The 13126-nt window shown below is 40.7% G+C and overlaps 1 protein-coding gene and 1 pseudogene across 1 annotated transcript in view; one reads left to right on the top strand and one right to left on the bottom strand.

Annotated features, from left to right (window-relative positions):
• The window catches only part of aadac (arylacetamide deacetylase), a 38268-nt gene extending 26351 nt beyond the window's left edge, over positions 1-11917 (bottom strand). The window contains exons 1-3 of the mRNA XM_051665205.1: positions 11542-11917; positions 9625-9853; positions 8971-9040 (exon numbers count right to left, since the gene is read on the bottom strand). Of these exons, the coding sequence (XP_051521165.1) occupies positions 8971-9040; positions 9625-9853; positions 11542-11682 (440 nt within the window). The 5' untranslated portion in view covers positions 11683-11917. The remainder of the gene's footprint in view (positions 1-8970; positions 9041-9624; positions 9854-11541) is intronic.
• Positions 1-13126, top strand: part of LOC127421791 (E3 ubiquitin/ISG15 ligase TRIM25-like) — a 486145-nt pseudogene that overhangs the window by 206388 nt on the left and 266631 nt on the right.

Here is a 13126-nt window from a genome sequence, read left to right as displayed (position 1 = left end):
CATGGAGAAGAGTGGGCCACCAGAAAGAGTTACATACCAACGTTGCCGTTCTTTGAATTTCTGGGTGACCAGAGCCTAGGAAAGTGTGCATCCACTGTAAGACCCGCTGTCTGAGATTCTGGGGTATGTACTGCCTATTGGAAGGAATTCCGATGGTGGTGGTTCATCTTGTTGTCCACGATGGATCTCCTCCATAATATCCCAACGGATGGGTACGATGACGACAGACTGCGGCAGAATGGGTTCCGGGAGAGGTGATGAATGAACTGGATCATGTCTTTGTGACAGGGCATCTGCTTTGCCATTCTTGCTGCCTGAATGATAAGTAACAGAAAAATTGAATCGGGTGAAGAGCGCCCACCTGGCCTGTCATGGATTTATCTGTTACATGGTATTGCAGGGATATTGAATTTGGTAACTAACTTATGATGAATGAGGTTCAATGCAGCTCCTGAATCCACTAGTGCTGTAACACATGATTGGTTATCTTCAATAAAAATAGTCACAGGAAGAGTAAAATTCTGACTGGAAACTGAATCAAATGTGATGCTCTCCCTTAGAGAAGATACAGCTGAGGCTCTGGCTCGATGTGGGCATGTGTTACAACGATGTCCTGGTTGGCCACAGTAGAAACATAACCCCTCCTTCTCGGGCACCCTTGCACGCCCGATTTGCATGGGTTCATTCGATTCGGCTGACAAAGTAACAGATGAGGCAGTGGCAGAGAAATGCTTGAGTGCACTGGATCGTGGCTTATTGCGCATGAGATTGTCGATTTTAACGGTCAAGGTAATGTACTCAGACAAAGTTAATGATTCATCCTTGCATGCCAGCTCAGCTTGCAGTGTGGGATTTAAACCTTCTCGGAATACTGATTTGAGAGCAATATCATTCCAACCGCTCTGCACTGCTAAAGTACGAAATTGTACTGCATAATCGGCTGCACATAATTTCCCCTGGCGTAGATGCAATAACTGCACAGAAATGTCTCTTCCCCCTGCAGGGTATTCAAAAACGTCCTTAATCTGTTGTGAGAAATACGTGAAGGAATTGCAAATTTGTTCATCACTATCCCAAACTGCCAAAGCCCACTCTAATGCTTTTCCGGTAAGCAAACTCATCATTAAAGCACATTTAGCTGTCTCTTGATTAAAGGAGTCGGGTTGGTGAGTGAAATATATTGAACATTGCCTCAGAAATCCCTTGCATTTGTCAGCAGATCCATCGAACTTTTCAGGCAGTACCAGTCTTACCGTGTCGGGGCGTGGGGAAGGCATCGACTGGATATAGCGTGTCAAATGTTCATTAGCAGCTTGAAGATTCACAAGCTGTTCTTGAAATCCCTGTAGTACATCACTTTGATAAGCGATCATGGCTCTGAGCTGTGTAACCTCCGCTGGTTCCATGGTAGGCGAAGTATTCTGTAATGAACTGGCGATGGAGACGGTGTTAGGATCCATGTGCAGGAAGTTTATTAAAAGAGACACAAGTGAACAATCCAAAACAGCAGGCAGAGAGACGTAGTCATAAAGCAGGCAGATAAATCCAATAAACCAAATAGACAGTCCAACCATGCAAACAAAACAAAGGGTAATCCAAAAAGCATTAAATCCAGAAAAACAGGCAATGGTCATAACATGAATCAAGAAACAATGGCAATGGAAAACCGCTCAGTAAAGCAGGGTAAACTGGCAATACTTCACAACATGTTCAGTGAAGCACATGGCTTATAAAGCTACAAATAGGAAGTGAGAATACAAACAGGAAGTGCCACTAAAACTCAGGTGACGGCTCCCTCTGGTGGAGGGATGAACTGTTCATGGGTTGAGGTATTACAGTAAGTCCACATTTCTATTCTTTTAATTTATTGCATACAGTGTATTTACACTGCCAAGTTTTTATGAATGTGCTCTGTCTTTGTTCATATAGCTGGTGCTTGAGGGAATGGACTATATAATAGGATGCAGATGGTGGAATATCCGGAGAAGAACCACAGAATTAAATTAAACTTGATCCAGTTGTGTGGGCAACAAAACTAAAACATGCCGTTCACATGTACAAATTCGTGTTCAATTGACAAGCAATATACTTCAAGTGTAAGATGTTGCATGCTAGAATCCTAGAGTGATCAGCAGGTCTGCAAAGAACAAGCGACCTCTTCTAGTCAATAGTTGTAATAACATCATAAACTGAATGCAATCTTTACATAATCCCTTTTTCAAAGAAATAAAATCAATCCTGAGTCTTGTCCAATGGGCTGTATTAAAGTTGCCCATCCCTGACTTAAGGCATTGAGCTGTGCTTAACGCTAGCGCTCTTAAAATAGTGCCCTAAATTTCAAAGGAAAAAAATCTGTGAGCCTAATAGCTGAATCCAGGACATAGTTAAATGTTTTAGAGAATTGTCTGGACACTGGGAAACACCTTTTTTTAATTTTGTTAATGTTTTAGTTTCAGTTTTAGTTTCAGTTTTAACTATAATAACCTTGGTTCTGTCCATGTCGTGATGACATGGCAGACTGTCTGAGCCAACAGCTTTATTGGACTCTTTTAAAAGTTCTACACACCTCATATTCAGAGCTAGTGCATATAACGGCTTTGTTCACAGTGGGTCTCATTCAATATACGTATATAGTGCTAAATGCAAAATGTGTATTTATGTGCAGAAAAAGGTTCTAGCAAAAAATTTCAGTCTGATTCTCAACCGGTCTGTCTGTAATTTTTGCGCTCATCTGTGATTTTTGCATTTGTGTGGTTTCAGTTGATTTCAAATTTTATAGTAAGTCTAGAATAAATTTAAGTGCAAATTTATTGATGCATGATTTCTGCGTGAAAACAAGTTTTACGCACAAACATGTGTACACATGGTTAGTGAATAAGACCCAACATGCAGCTCACCTTGCTGTTATGATAATGTGTACACTTCAAATAACAATGCAATTCATGGTTGTCTGCAGCCCCTGCAACACATTAATTTATATCTGCAACACAGTGTTTTAAATTTGTTTTGATTATTTTGCCTTATTTCTTTTTGAGTAGCATATCTGGATTTTTGCACAGGTTAAAAATGTCCACGTTAAACACAGGAAACCCCTATGGCAACACAGCTATCCATGTTGAATTTAACACAGCATGTGTCATTGCATGTGTCACTGCATATGCACCGAGATCAGTGGCTTTTCCAATCTTTGAAATCACACCAGCCAATGGTTTGCAAAGTTACTGCAAAACTATTACCCAAGCTGCACATTTCATTTCAGTGTGTAGATCATTTTTTCTGTACAGTTTATAATACACAGTTTATATACACAACAAGTCAGACTTACTTTCAGACTTAAACAAGCTACAGTGCATCTGGAAAGTATTCACAGCGCTTCACTTTTTCCACATTTTGTTATGTTACAGCCTTATTCCAAAATGGATTAAATTCATTATTTTCCTCAAAATTCTACAAACAATACCCCATAATGACAACGTGAAAGTAGTTTGTTTGAAATCTTTGCAAATTTATTAAAAATAAAAAACCACATGTACATAAGTATTCACAGCCTTTGCTCAATACTTTGTTGAAGCACCTTTGGCACCAATTACAGCCTCAAGTCTTTTTGAGTATGATGCTACAAGCTTGGCACACATATTTTTGGGCAGTTTCTCCCATTCTTCTTTGCAGGACCTCTCAAGCTCCATCAGGTTGGATGGGGAGCATCGGTGCACAGCCATTTTCAGTTCTCTCCAGAGATGTTCAATCGGGTTCAAGTCTGGGCTCTGGCTGGGCCACTCAAGGACATTCAAAGAGATGTCCCGTAGCCACTCCTTTATTATCTTGGCTGTGTGCTTAGGGTCGTTGTCCTGTTGGAAGATGAACCTACGCCCCAGTCTGAGGTCCAGAGCGCTCTGGAGCAGGTTTTCATCAAGGATGTCTCTGTACATTGCTGCATTCATCTTTCCCTCGATCCTGACTAGTCTCCCAGTTCCTGCCGCTGAAAAACATCCCAACGGCATGATGCTGCCACCACCATGCTTCACTGTAGGGATGATATTGGCCAGGTGATGAGCGGTGCCTGGTTTCTTCCAGGCATGACGCTTGCCATTCCGGCCAAAGAGTTCAATCTTTGTTTCTCATGGTCTGAGAGTCCTTCAGGTGCCTTTTGGCAAACTCCAGGCGGGCTGTCATGTGCCTTTTACTGAGGAGTGACTTCCGTCTGGCCACTCTACCATACAGGCCTGATTGGTGGAGTGCTGCAGAGATGGTTATGCTTCTGGAAGGTTCTCCTCTCTCCACAGAGAAACGCTGGAGCTCTGTCAGAGTGACCATCAGGTTCTTGGTCACCTCCCTGACTAAGGCCCTTCACCCCCGATTGCTCACTATGGCCGGGCGGCCAGCTCTAGTAAGAGTCCTGGTGGTTCCAAACTTCTTCCATTTACGGATGATGGAGGCCACTGTGCTCATTGGGACCTTCAATGCTGCAGAAATTTTTCTGTACCCTTCCCCAGATCTGTGCCTCGATACAATCCTGTCTCGGAGGTCTACAGACAATTCCTTGGACTTCATGGCTTGGTTTATGCTCTGACATGCACTGTTAACTGTGGGACCCTATATAGACAGGTGTGTGCCTTTCCAAATAATGTCCAATCAACTGAATTTACCACAGGTGGACTCCAATCAAGTTGTAGAAACATCTCAAGGATGATCAGTGGAAACAGGATGCACCTGAGCTCAATTTTGAGTGTCATGGCAAAGGCTGTGAATACTTATGAACGTGATTTTTTCATTTTTTATTTTTAATAAATTTGCAAAGATTTCAAACAAACTTCTTTCACGTTATCATTATGGGGTATTTGTTTGAAGAATTTTGAGGAAAATTATGAATTTAATCCATTTTGGAATAAGGCTGTAACATAACAAAATGTGGAAAAAGTGAAGCGCTGTGAATACTTTCTGGATGCACTGTATATGTTATGCACTGCCTTGATGGTAGTATAGCATTTAGAAATGTCTCAGTTACAACTGTAACTTTGGTTCCCTGAAAGAAGGAAACGAGATGCTGCATCAGTTGTTGACACTATGGGAATACCTTCCAGGAGTGATGATCTCTGAAGCCTTTTTGTAATCACACCATGCTCATTGACAGATGGCGCTTGGCGCTCCGTCCCATATGCATGCGTCATCGTGAGCATACAAATCAGAGCACAGCGCCATTCCATCAGGATTTTTCAACTTAAGGGAGGAGCCATCTCTCAGTCCCTTAACAGCGAGAAATCAGTAGTGTGGCAAGCTTACACAGCGTCTTATTCTGTCCTTTTGAGGGAACCAAGGTTACAGTCATAACCAAGACATTCCCTATCAAGTTGGTCACTTTGATGCTGCTTCAGTAGCTGACAATGTGGGAAACGTATACCATAATGCTGTGCTACTGATTCACACACTCTAGAGCAATTCCCACAAGCTGATAGGTGGTAAAAGCATAGTAATAACCACCCCTTCATATGGACAAATAGGAAAGAAGAGGAAGAATCATAAATGTTTTGTGGTAAAAAAATAAAAATACAATTATAACAATATCACTAGCCAATCCGGCTAGTGGAAACATTGATAAAAAGCTCTCCTTCACATCACAATGTGAAGTGAGAGAAAATACCAAAGTCAAAGACCTGCAAAATATAACACTGACACTAGCCAACCGGGTAGTGAAACATTGACACATCAGCCCTCCTTTGCAGTCAAAATCTGTGAAGAGAGGAAGGAAATGTCCAAGATATAAAACATGGTGAAGATGTTACGGGATGCTCCACCTTCTGCCAGGCAGATGTCCTCCAAGGACACACCCTTTGCCCAAGCTCAGGAGGAGGCAATGCTCTTGGTGGAATGAGAGTGTGGAAGAGGCGGGGTAGAAGTGGGCCGCAAGTGGACGACAGTCTCTTCAAGTGGGGAAGCTTCAGGGGGAAGCTCTGGATAGCCTCTCTGCATGACACGATCAAGCGACATAAAGGCTGCTGCACCGGAGACATGCACTCTCACTGAGAAGGGAGAGTGCTATGTCTTAACCAGCTGTTCATTTCAGCTTGGGAAATAACGGCACCTGGTGATGTGACTCGGAGTCATGCCGATTCTGTAAAAACTGTTGATCGAGTCGAGAACGCTCAGGCACATCAGACATTGGCCATTCAAGCGTGAGTTTCGCGACCACCCGAGTGAGAACCTACATCAAATTAGTATCAGGAGCCATTCTTGCTTGGTTTTCCACCCCACAGGGAGAAATAACAACATGCCGATCAGCCGAATGTGACCAGGTCTCACTGTCTGAGGCCTCCAGTGATATAACTTCCCCTTAATCATCATCTCTGCCGAACATGATCTCACCATGCATGCCAATAGTGGGGTGCAGATAGTCACGGGCGAACCGAACAGGCAAAGCCCCTTGAAAAGGAGGAGGAGAGACATGAGGCCTGAGACAGTGACAAATCATCCTCAAAATCTTCACTCTCTGCATCCCGTCTTTTCTTACCTTCCTCATGCAGTCCCACAGAAGCCGCAGTGGCAGGATATCGGGAGAAGAGGGGACCAGTTTCGGCTTTCAAAAAGAAAGCAAGCCGACAGCGAAGCATCTTGAGTTTTATGCGCTCAAAATCAGTCATGCCAATCTGCCAATAAGACTGGCATGACTCCATACAGGCTTCAGATATTGTCACTCCTGGAAGAAGTTACCATAGTGTCAGCTACAGACGCAGTGTAGAAGTGACCAACTGGAAAAGGAACTATGGTTTCAAGATTTTAGTCGCTGCCAAATCACAACTCCACTTTCTACTTATACTTCTTTACGGATATGATAAAGAATCCTAGAAAAGTTACCTTTCCAAAACTATTTTTACAAAGTATACAGTGCATCCGGAAAGTATTCACAGTGCTTCACTTTTTCCACATTTTGTTATGTTACAGCCTTATTCCAAAATGGATTAAATTCATTATTTTCCTCAAAATTCTACAAATAATACCCCATAATGACAACGTGAAAGAAGTTTGTTTGAAATCTTTGCAAATTTATTAAAAATAAAAAATGAAAAAAAAAAAAAAATCACATATACATAGGTATTCACAGCCTTTGCCATGACACTCAAAATTGAGCTCAGGTGTATCCTGTTTACACTGATCATCCTTGAGATGTTTCTACAACTTGATTGGAGTCCACCTGTGGTAAATTCAGTTGATTGGACATTATTTGGAAAGGCACACACCTGTCTATATAAGGTCCCACAGTTAACAGTGCATGTCAGAGCACAAACCAAGCCATGAAGTCCAAGGAATTGTCTGTAGACCTCCAAGACAGGAATGTATCGAGGCACAGATCTGCGGAAGGGTACAGAAAAATGTCTGCAGCATTGAAGGTCCCAATGAGCACAGTGGCCTCCATCATCCGTAAATGGAAGAAGTTTGGAACCACCAGGACTCTTACTAGAGCTGGCCGCCTGGCCAAACTGAGCAATCGGGGGAGAAGGGCCTTAGCCAGGGAGGTGACCAAGAACCCGATGGTCACTCTGACAGAGCTCCAGCATTTCTCTGTGGAGAGAGGAGAAACTTCCAGAAGAACATCCATCTCTGCAGCACTCCACCAATCAGGCCTGTATGGTAGAGTGGCCAGACGGAAGTCACTCCTCAGTAAAAGGCACATGACAGCCCGCCTGGAGTTTGCCAAAAGGCACCTGAAGGACTCTCAGACCATGAGAAACAAAGATTGAACACTTTGGCCTGAATGGCAAGCGTCATGTCTGGAGGAAACCAGGCACTGCTCATCACCTGGCCAATATCATCCCTACAGTGAAGCATGGTGGTGGTAGCATCATGCTGTGGGGATGTTTTTTGTGAGGAACTGGGAGACTAGTCAGGATCAAGGGAAAGATGAATGCAGCAATGTACAGAGACATCCTTGATGAAAACCTGCTCGAGAGCGCTCTGGACCTCAGACTGGGGCGAAGGTTCATCTTCCAACATGACAATGACCCTAAGCACACAGCCAAGATAACAAAGGAGTGGCTCCGGGACAACTCTGTGAATGTCCTTGAGTGGCCCAGCCAGAGCCCAGACTTGAACCCGATTGAACATCTCTGGAGAGATCTGAATATGGCTGTGCACCGATGCTCCCCATCCAACCTGATGGAGCTTGAGAGGTCCTACAAAGAAGAATGGGAGAAACTGCCCAAAAATAGGTGTGCCAAGCTTGTAGCATCATACTCAAAAAGACTTGAGGCTGTAATTGGTGCCAAAGGTGCTTCAACAAAGTATTGAGCAAAGGCTGTGAATACTTATGTACATGTGATTTTTTTTTCTTTTTTTTTTTCTTTTTTTCTTTTTAATACATTTGCAAAGATTTCAAAAAAACTTCTTTCACGTTGTCATTATGGGGTATTGTTTGTAGAATTGAGGAAAATAATGAATTTAATCCATTTTGGAATAAGGCTGTAACATAACAAAATGTGGAAAAAGTGAGGGCTGTGAATATTTTCCAGATGCACTGTAAATGCTGAGCAATGTGTTTAATCACATTCACAATAGATGCTAATTTATATAGTGACTTATACTGCTTTAGAAGGTCTGTGGTAGGTGAGTGGGTGGCACCTTGTGGTACCAACACAAAAAGGCACATTCACTTACACTTTCAATGGACCTTGATGGTGGAAGGACTTTCCAAACTTGTCCTTCTCTTTCTTCAATAACCTAGACTTTCACTTAGAAACTTAAGTGTAAACACTTGACTCATGACTATTTACACATTTACTCTCAAACCATTAAAAACAATACTATTAATCTTTAATGTTCCACAATAGCTTCACTGTCACACCTGCATCTTTGTCTTTTCTTGTACTTTTATGATGTTACTGTCTCCTTAATATGAATCGTATGTGTTGTAGCATACCTCATCAATAAGTTCCTGTGGATAAAAGCATTTTGACAGAATAGAAAATATTTTATACTCACTCTACAGATACAATAACTGCATTGAGTTCTGTGACCATGTGCCTGGCTAAGAGATCATAGGGGCCCATACCTAATGGAATAGAAAGGGAAGGAGTGGAGAGGGTTAGAAGGGGAAAACATTATCTAGTACATGAAAGTAAAAACAAATAACAAACACAAAATTGTTCACTGAATTTGACTTAATCCCTAGAGAAGCAAAAAGTACTTAAATATAATTTCAGTATCCAGTTGGCTTTTAAAGTCGATATGAAATAGGGTCTGTAACCCATTATATTTCCATAATCTGATATTTTTTCAAGTCAAACAAAAATATAGAGTGGGGCTTCGGGTATTGATTTAATCATGAAAAGTGGGCATTCCATATTGGAATAGAGCCAGAGAGAAACGGCACTCATTGGATGAAAATTAAGCTGCTTGGTGATGTCACTCAAATAGGAAATTCATTTTAGAGACAACACAAGTCTTAATTTGATGAAAGATTACAAAGACAAACTTTTTGCTCTTAGATAATAATGTACACTGAAGTAGACCATGAACGTGCATTAAGAAAGTAAACTGGGTCAATTTGGATTTCATGTTGACTTAAAACATACAGATATGGAAGCAATAACATTCCAGTCAGAAATACAGCATTGTGTGGTTGATGGAACTCACGAGAGCTTCCCAGACACCATCCTCCTCCATGCAGGTAAATGATGGCTCTTCTTAGCTCTCCAGTTTCTCCTTGCTGGGTCGGCTGATACACAACCACCTCTACTCCATCAAAATTCTCATCAGCCACATGCACCCTCTCATCTGATACAGGTACCACCTGCTCTGCAAAGGTGATGAACATCATAACTCTCATGTAGTCCAAAAGTCCCACCTGCTCACTCAGTTCTGCCTGTGAAGAGTGAAATAAAGAGAGAAGCGTTGGAGTGGCAGTGTGGGGTTAATTTGTGTGAGAACTTTCAGTGGAGGTCACATGGCGCTGTGTTGCCTTATGAACAGGCAGACAGATGTTTGATCAGCTGAAATAATCTTACTAATAAACATAGCTGAGAGGGAATGCCGTTTGCTCCAGTGGACAACTGCTCATTGTTAAGCTATTTGTGTTATTGCATGTGACATTGTAATACACCTATTTCTCCCTTATCCAACATATTGCAATTCACTCAGTAATTTATGACTACTGATTACCAAGCTCTGGCTGTGTTTTGCACAACAACCCATTTTTATTTTGTAATTTACATTTATGCATATGGCAGTATATTACAATGTATATGAATAAGCATTTATGTGCATTTGGCAGTAATTTATAATGTATGGCCTTTCAATTTACATGATTTTCCCAAAGCAATTTACAGAGCATTCAAGGTTTACATTTGATCAGAACGTGCATTCCCTGGAACTGAACCCACAACCTTTGTGTTGCTGGCACCATGCCCTACAAGTTGAACAAAATGAACATTTACATTTACCACAGAAACATGTGGCATGAAATGTGGTATAGAATATAATGATTGTCTCAGAGCAGTGCTTCTGCAAGAAACTGGTTTTTAACCCCTACTGCCAGTTTCATTTTACACCCAAATGTTTAATTGCTTTTATTGAAGTGCAAACATAACAAGTAGACTTGTAAGATTATGAAACTGAGAGCATATGGATTGTAGAGAAAAAGTAAATGAATGAATGTTAAAGCAGCCTTAATAAGCATTTAACTTTTCGAGTGAATATGTATGTTTAAAAAATATTTAAATAACGATATCTGAAAGAAATAAAGCAGACTTTATTTTTACATGTTCACTAACATTTACAGCAGGAACATGTGGCATCAAATGTTGCGCAGTATGTAATGGGTGTATCAGACCACATCCCTAAATGGAATAGCTATGTAGCAAAGTAGATTTGTAAAATTATCGAACTGCCAAACATGTGGATTGCAGAGAAAAAGTTGTGCAAATTTTTAACTAAATAATTATCTCCTTAAGATCTCCATGCGCAAAGTTCTTCTACTTTCATATTTAACCCCCCCCCAAAAAAAAATAAAATAAAAAAAGTGAAACCAACCTTTATTTAATGAACATGTTAATATTCCAGTTACTGATTATATTTGAAAAAAATAAAATGTAAAGATCGACATTTGAATAGCAAAAGAGCTGAGCTTAAACTGAAGCTTCTGAGACGAAGTATTGATTTCATTGACATTTCTTATATAATTTCCTTCTATTGTTAGCTACAAAGCTTACTATATAAGATACACTGCGGATTAAGAATTTACATAATAAATTGTAACTGAAAATCTGCTTTACCATATTTACACACAATCCCGATCAGAGATTGGTGTCATACCGCTGACACCCAAACAAATAATCAAACGCATAACTGATCCGACAAATACACTTGCGATCAGTTGCGAAAATACACACTTTGATCAACCCTGTCTAAGACAAAAAGAGACAAAACGACAGGACATATCAATAGGCTATAGTTTGCATGCGTGTACTGAAATTAAATGTAAATAACTAAAAAACTTTAAGCAGATGTCTGTCAAGCTTAAAGGCAACTTGATGCTCTTTAATATAAACTTACCAAGTGACTTAAACTTCTGAAGAAAGAGTCGGTCAGCATTAGTTTCCATCTCTCCTCTATGTTATTCGGAATAGGTGAATAAACATAATAAGCTGTCAACGCGCCCAGTAACACAAGCAACAACACTCCTTTAGACCTCATTTTAGTTTTAGAATTTGATTTTCTTTTTGATGTAATTTGTTATCAGAAGTCTTCGCCAGTTCAGACAGCCTCGGTCAACTGCGCTTATTAGTCATTGAGTTCTCTCTGTGTTAAAGTGTAATCCTGGATTAATTTTGGACTGGAGCCAGCGCAATATGACAACACGTGTTACTGTCATCTGATCGTGATAATGTACACATGCATGTGGAGAGATTTGCGCCGAGCTGCACGCTGCTCATCATGTCTTCATTTATTATTTCCTAAAGAAACGCGACTGGAGGCTTTTCAAATTCTTGAGATACCCTCGCGAGTCATCATGTGTTCCTCTCATCCCCTACAGAGTTATTTGCTGAGGAGATACTGTCGGCCCGCATGACACACGGCAATATTTACAGCAGTACACAGAAGGCTCATGGCAGACAGGAGAAAAGCTATATATATATATATATATATATATATATATCAATGGTGGGCCCTGCATTTAAAGTCTAGGCCTTCAGTGTGAGTCATGCCATTAAGAAAACACAGTTTGCCAATGAATAAGACACCCTGTGCCTTTGGGAATCACACATTGTGTCACAGATAACTAGTAATACAAATTTTAAAAACAGGTCCACGCACGAAAGCCAGAACTTGAAACGACACTTAATGCTCAAGCAAGCCTAATTTGACTGTTTGTGAAATGAACGTCTCCCGAACAGACATTCAAAAATCATAATTTTTCATATGAATCTATCAAGGAGGTCTATAATACCTGGAAAAAAAAATAATATTTGCGATTTAAATGTTGCTTGCAATAAATTTCGTTTCATCAGGGTACACGGTTATGCTGTGTTCCATTCAGATTGGATGTGGGATATTCCTACTTGATATCTCCGACCATAAATGCATTCCATTCACCGACATTCGGAACTGCAACGCTCCCGTTAGCTTAGCAGGGGTTTGACTCTCATTAGAGATGTCTCCTAGCAACCCAACTTATAAACAATGCTGCACTGCTAGCATTTGTGCTTCAGGTGTACGATTATCAAAAGAGATTGTAAGGTTTTATACACCTGTTTCTGCAGGCGTTTGTTAAACAAGCTTTAATATCCTGTAATGTGGAAACGAACTCATTTATCGATATTACTTAATAAAGTGAATGTTTATCACTTACTTTGTATATCTCCCTGAGTGTCCACATGTTTGTGTGACATCATGCCCCTGCATCTCGCCGAAATCGGAGTTGAGAATTTCTGCATGAGCCTACCAGTTGTAATTCTGACTTCAAGATGCATTCCATTGCACTTTTCCTAGCAGGAAGTTATAAAATCTGATTTTCCAAGTTGAATTTAATGCAGCACTACTTTTCAAAACTTGATCTGACACTGAATGCTCAAGCAGCCTAATTTACACTTAGAAAACTCCTGATGTTGCTATAACAATGCAAAAAGCACTTACCAAT

The sequence above is a fragment of the Myxocyprinus asiaticus genome, chromosome 31, assembly GCF_019703515.2.
Source record: "Myxocyprinus asiaticus isolate MX2 ecotype Aquarium Trade chromosome 31, UBuf_Myxa_2, whole genome shotgun sequence".
In the NCBI taxonomy this organism is placed as follows: Eukaryota; Metazoa; Chordata; class Actinopteri; order Cypriniformes; family Catostomidae; genus Myxocyprinus; species Myxocyprinus asiaticus.
The sequence above is the reverse complement of the archived record's forward strand: the minus strand, read 5'-3'. Positions and strand labels throughout refer to the sequence as shown.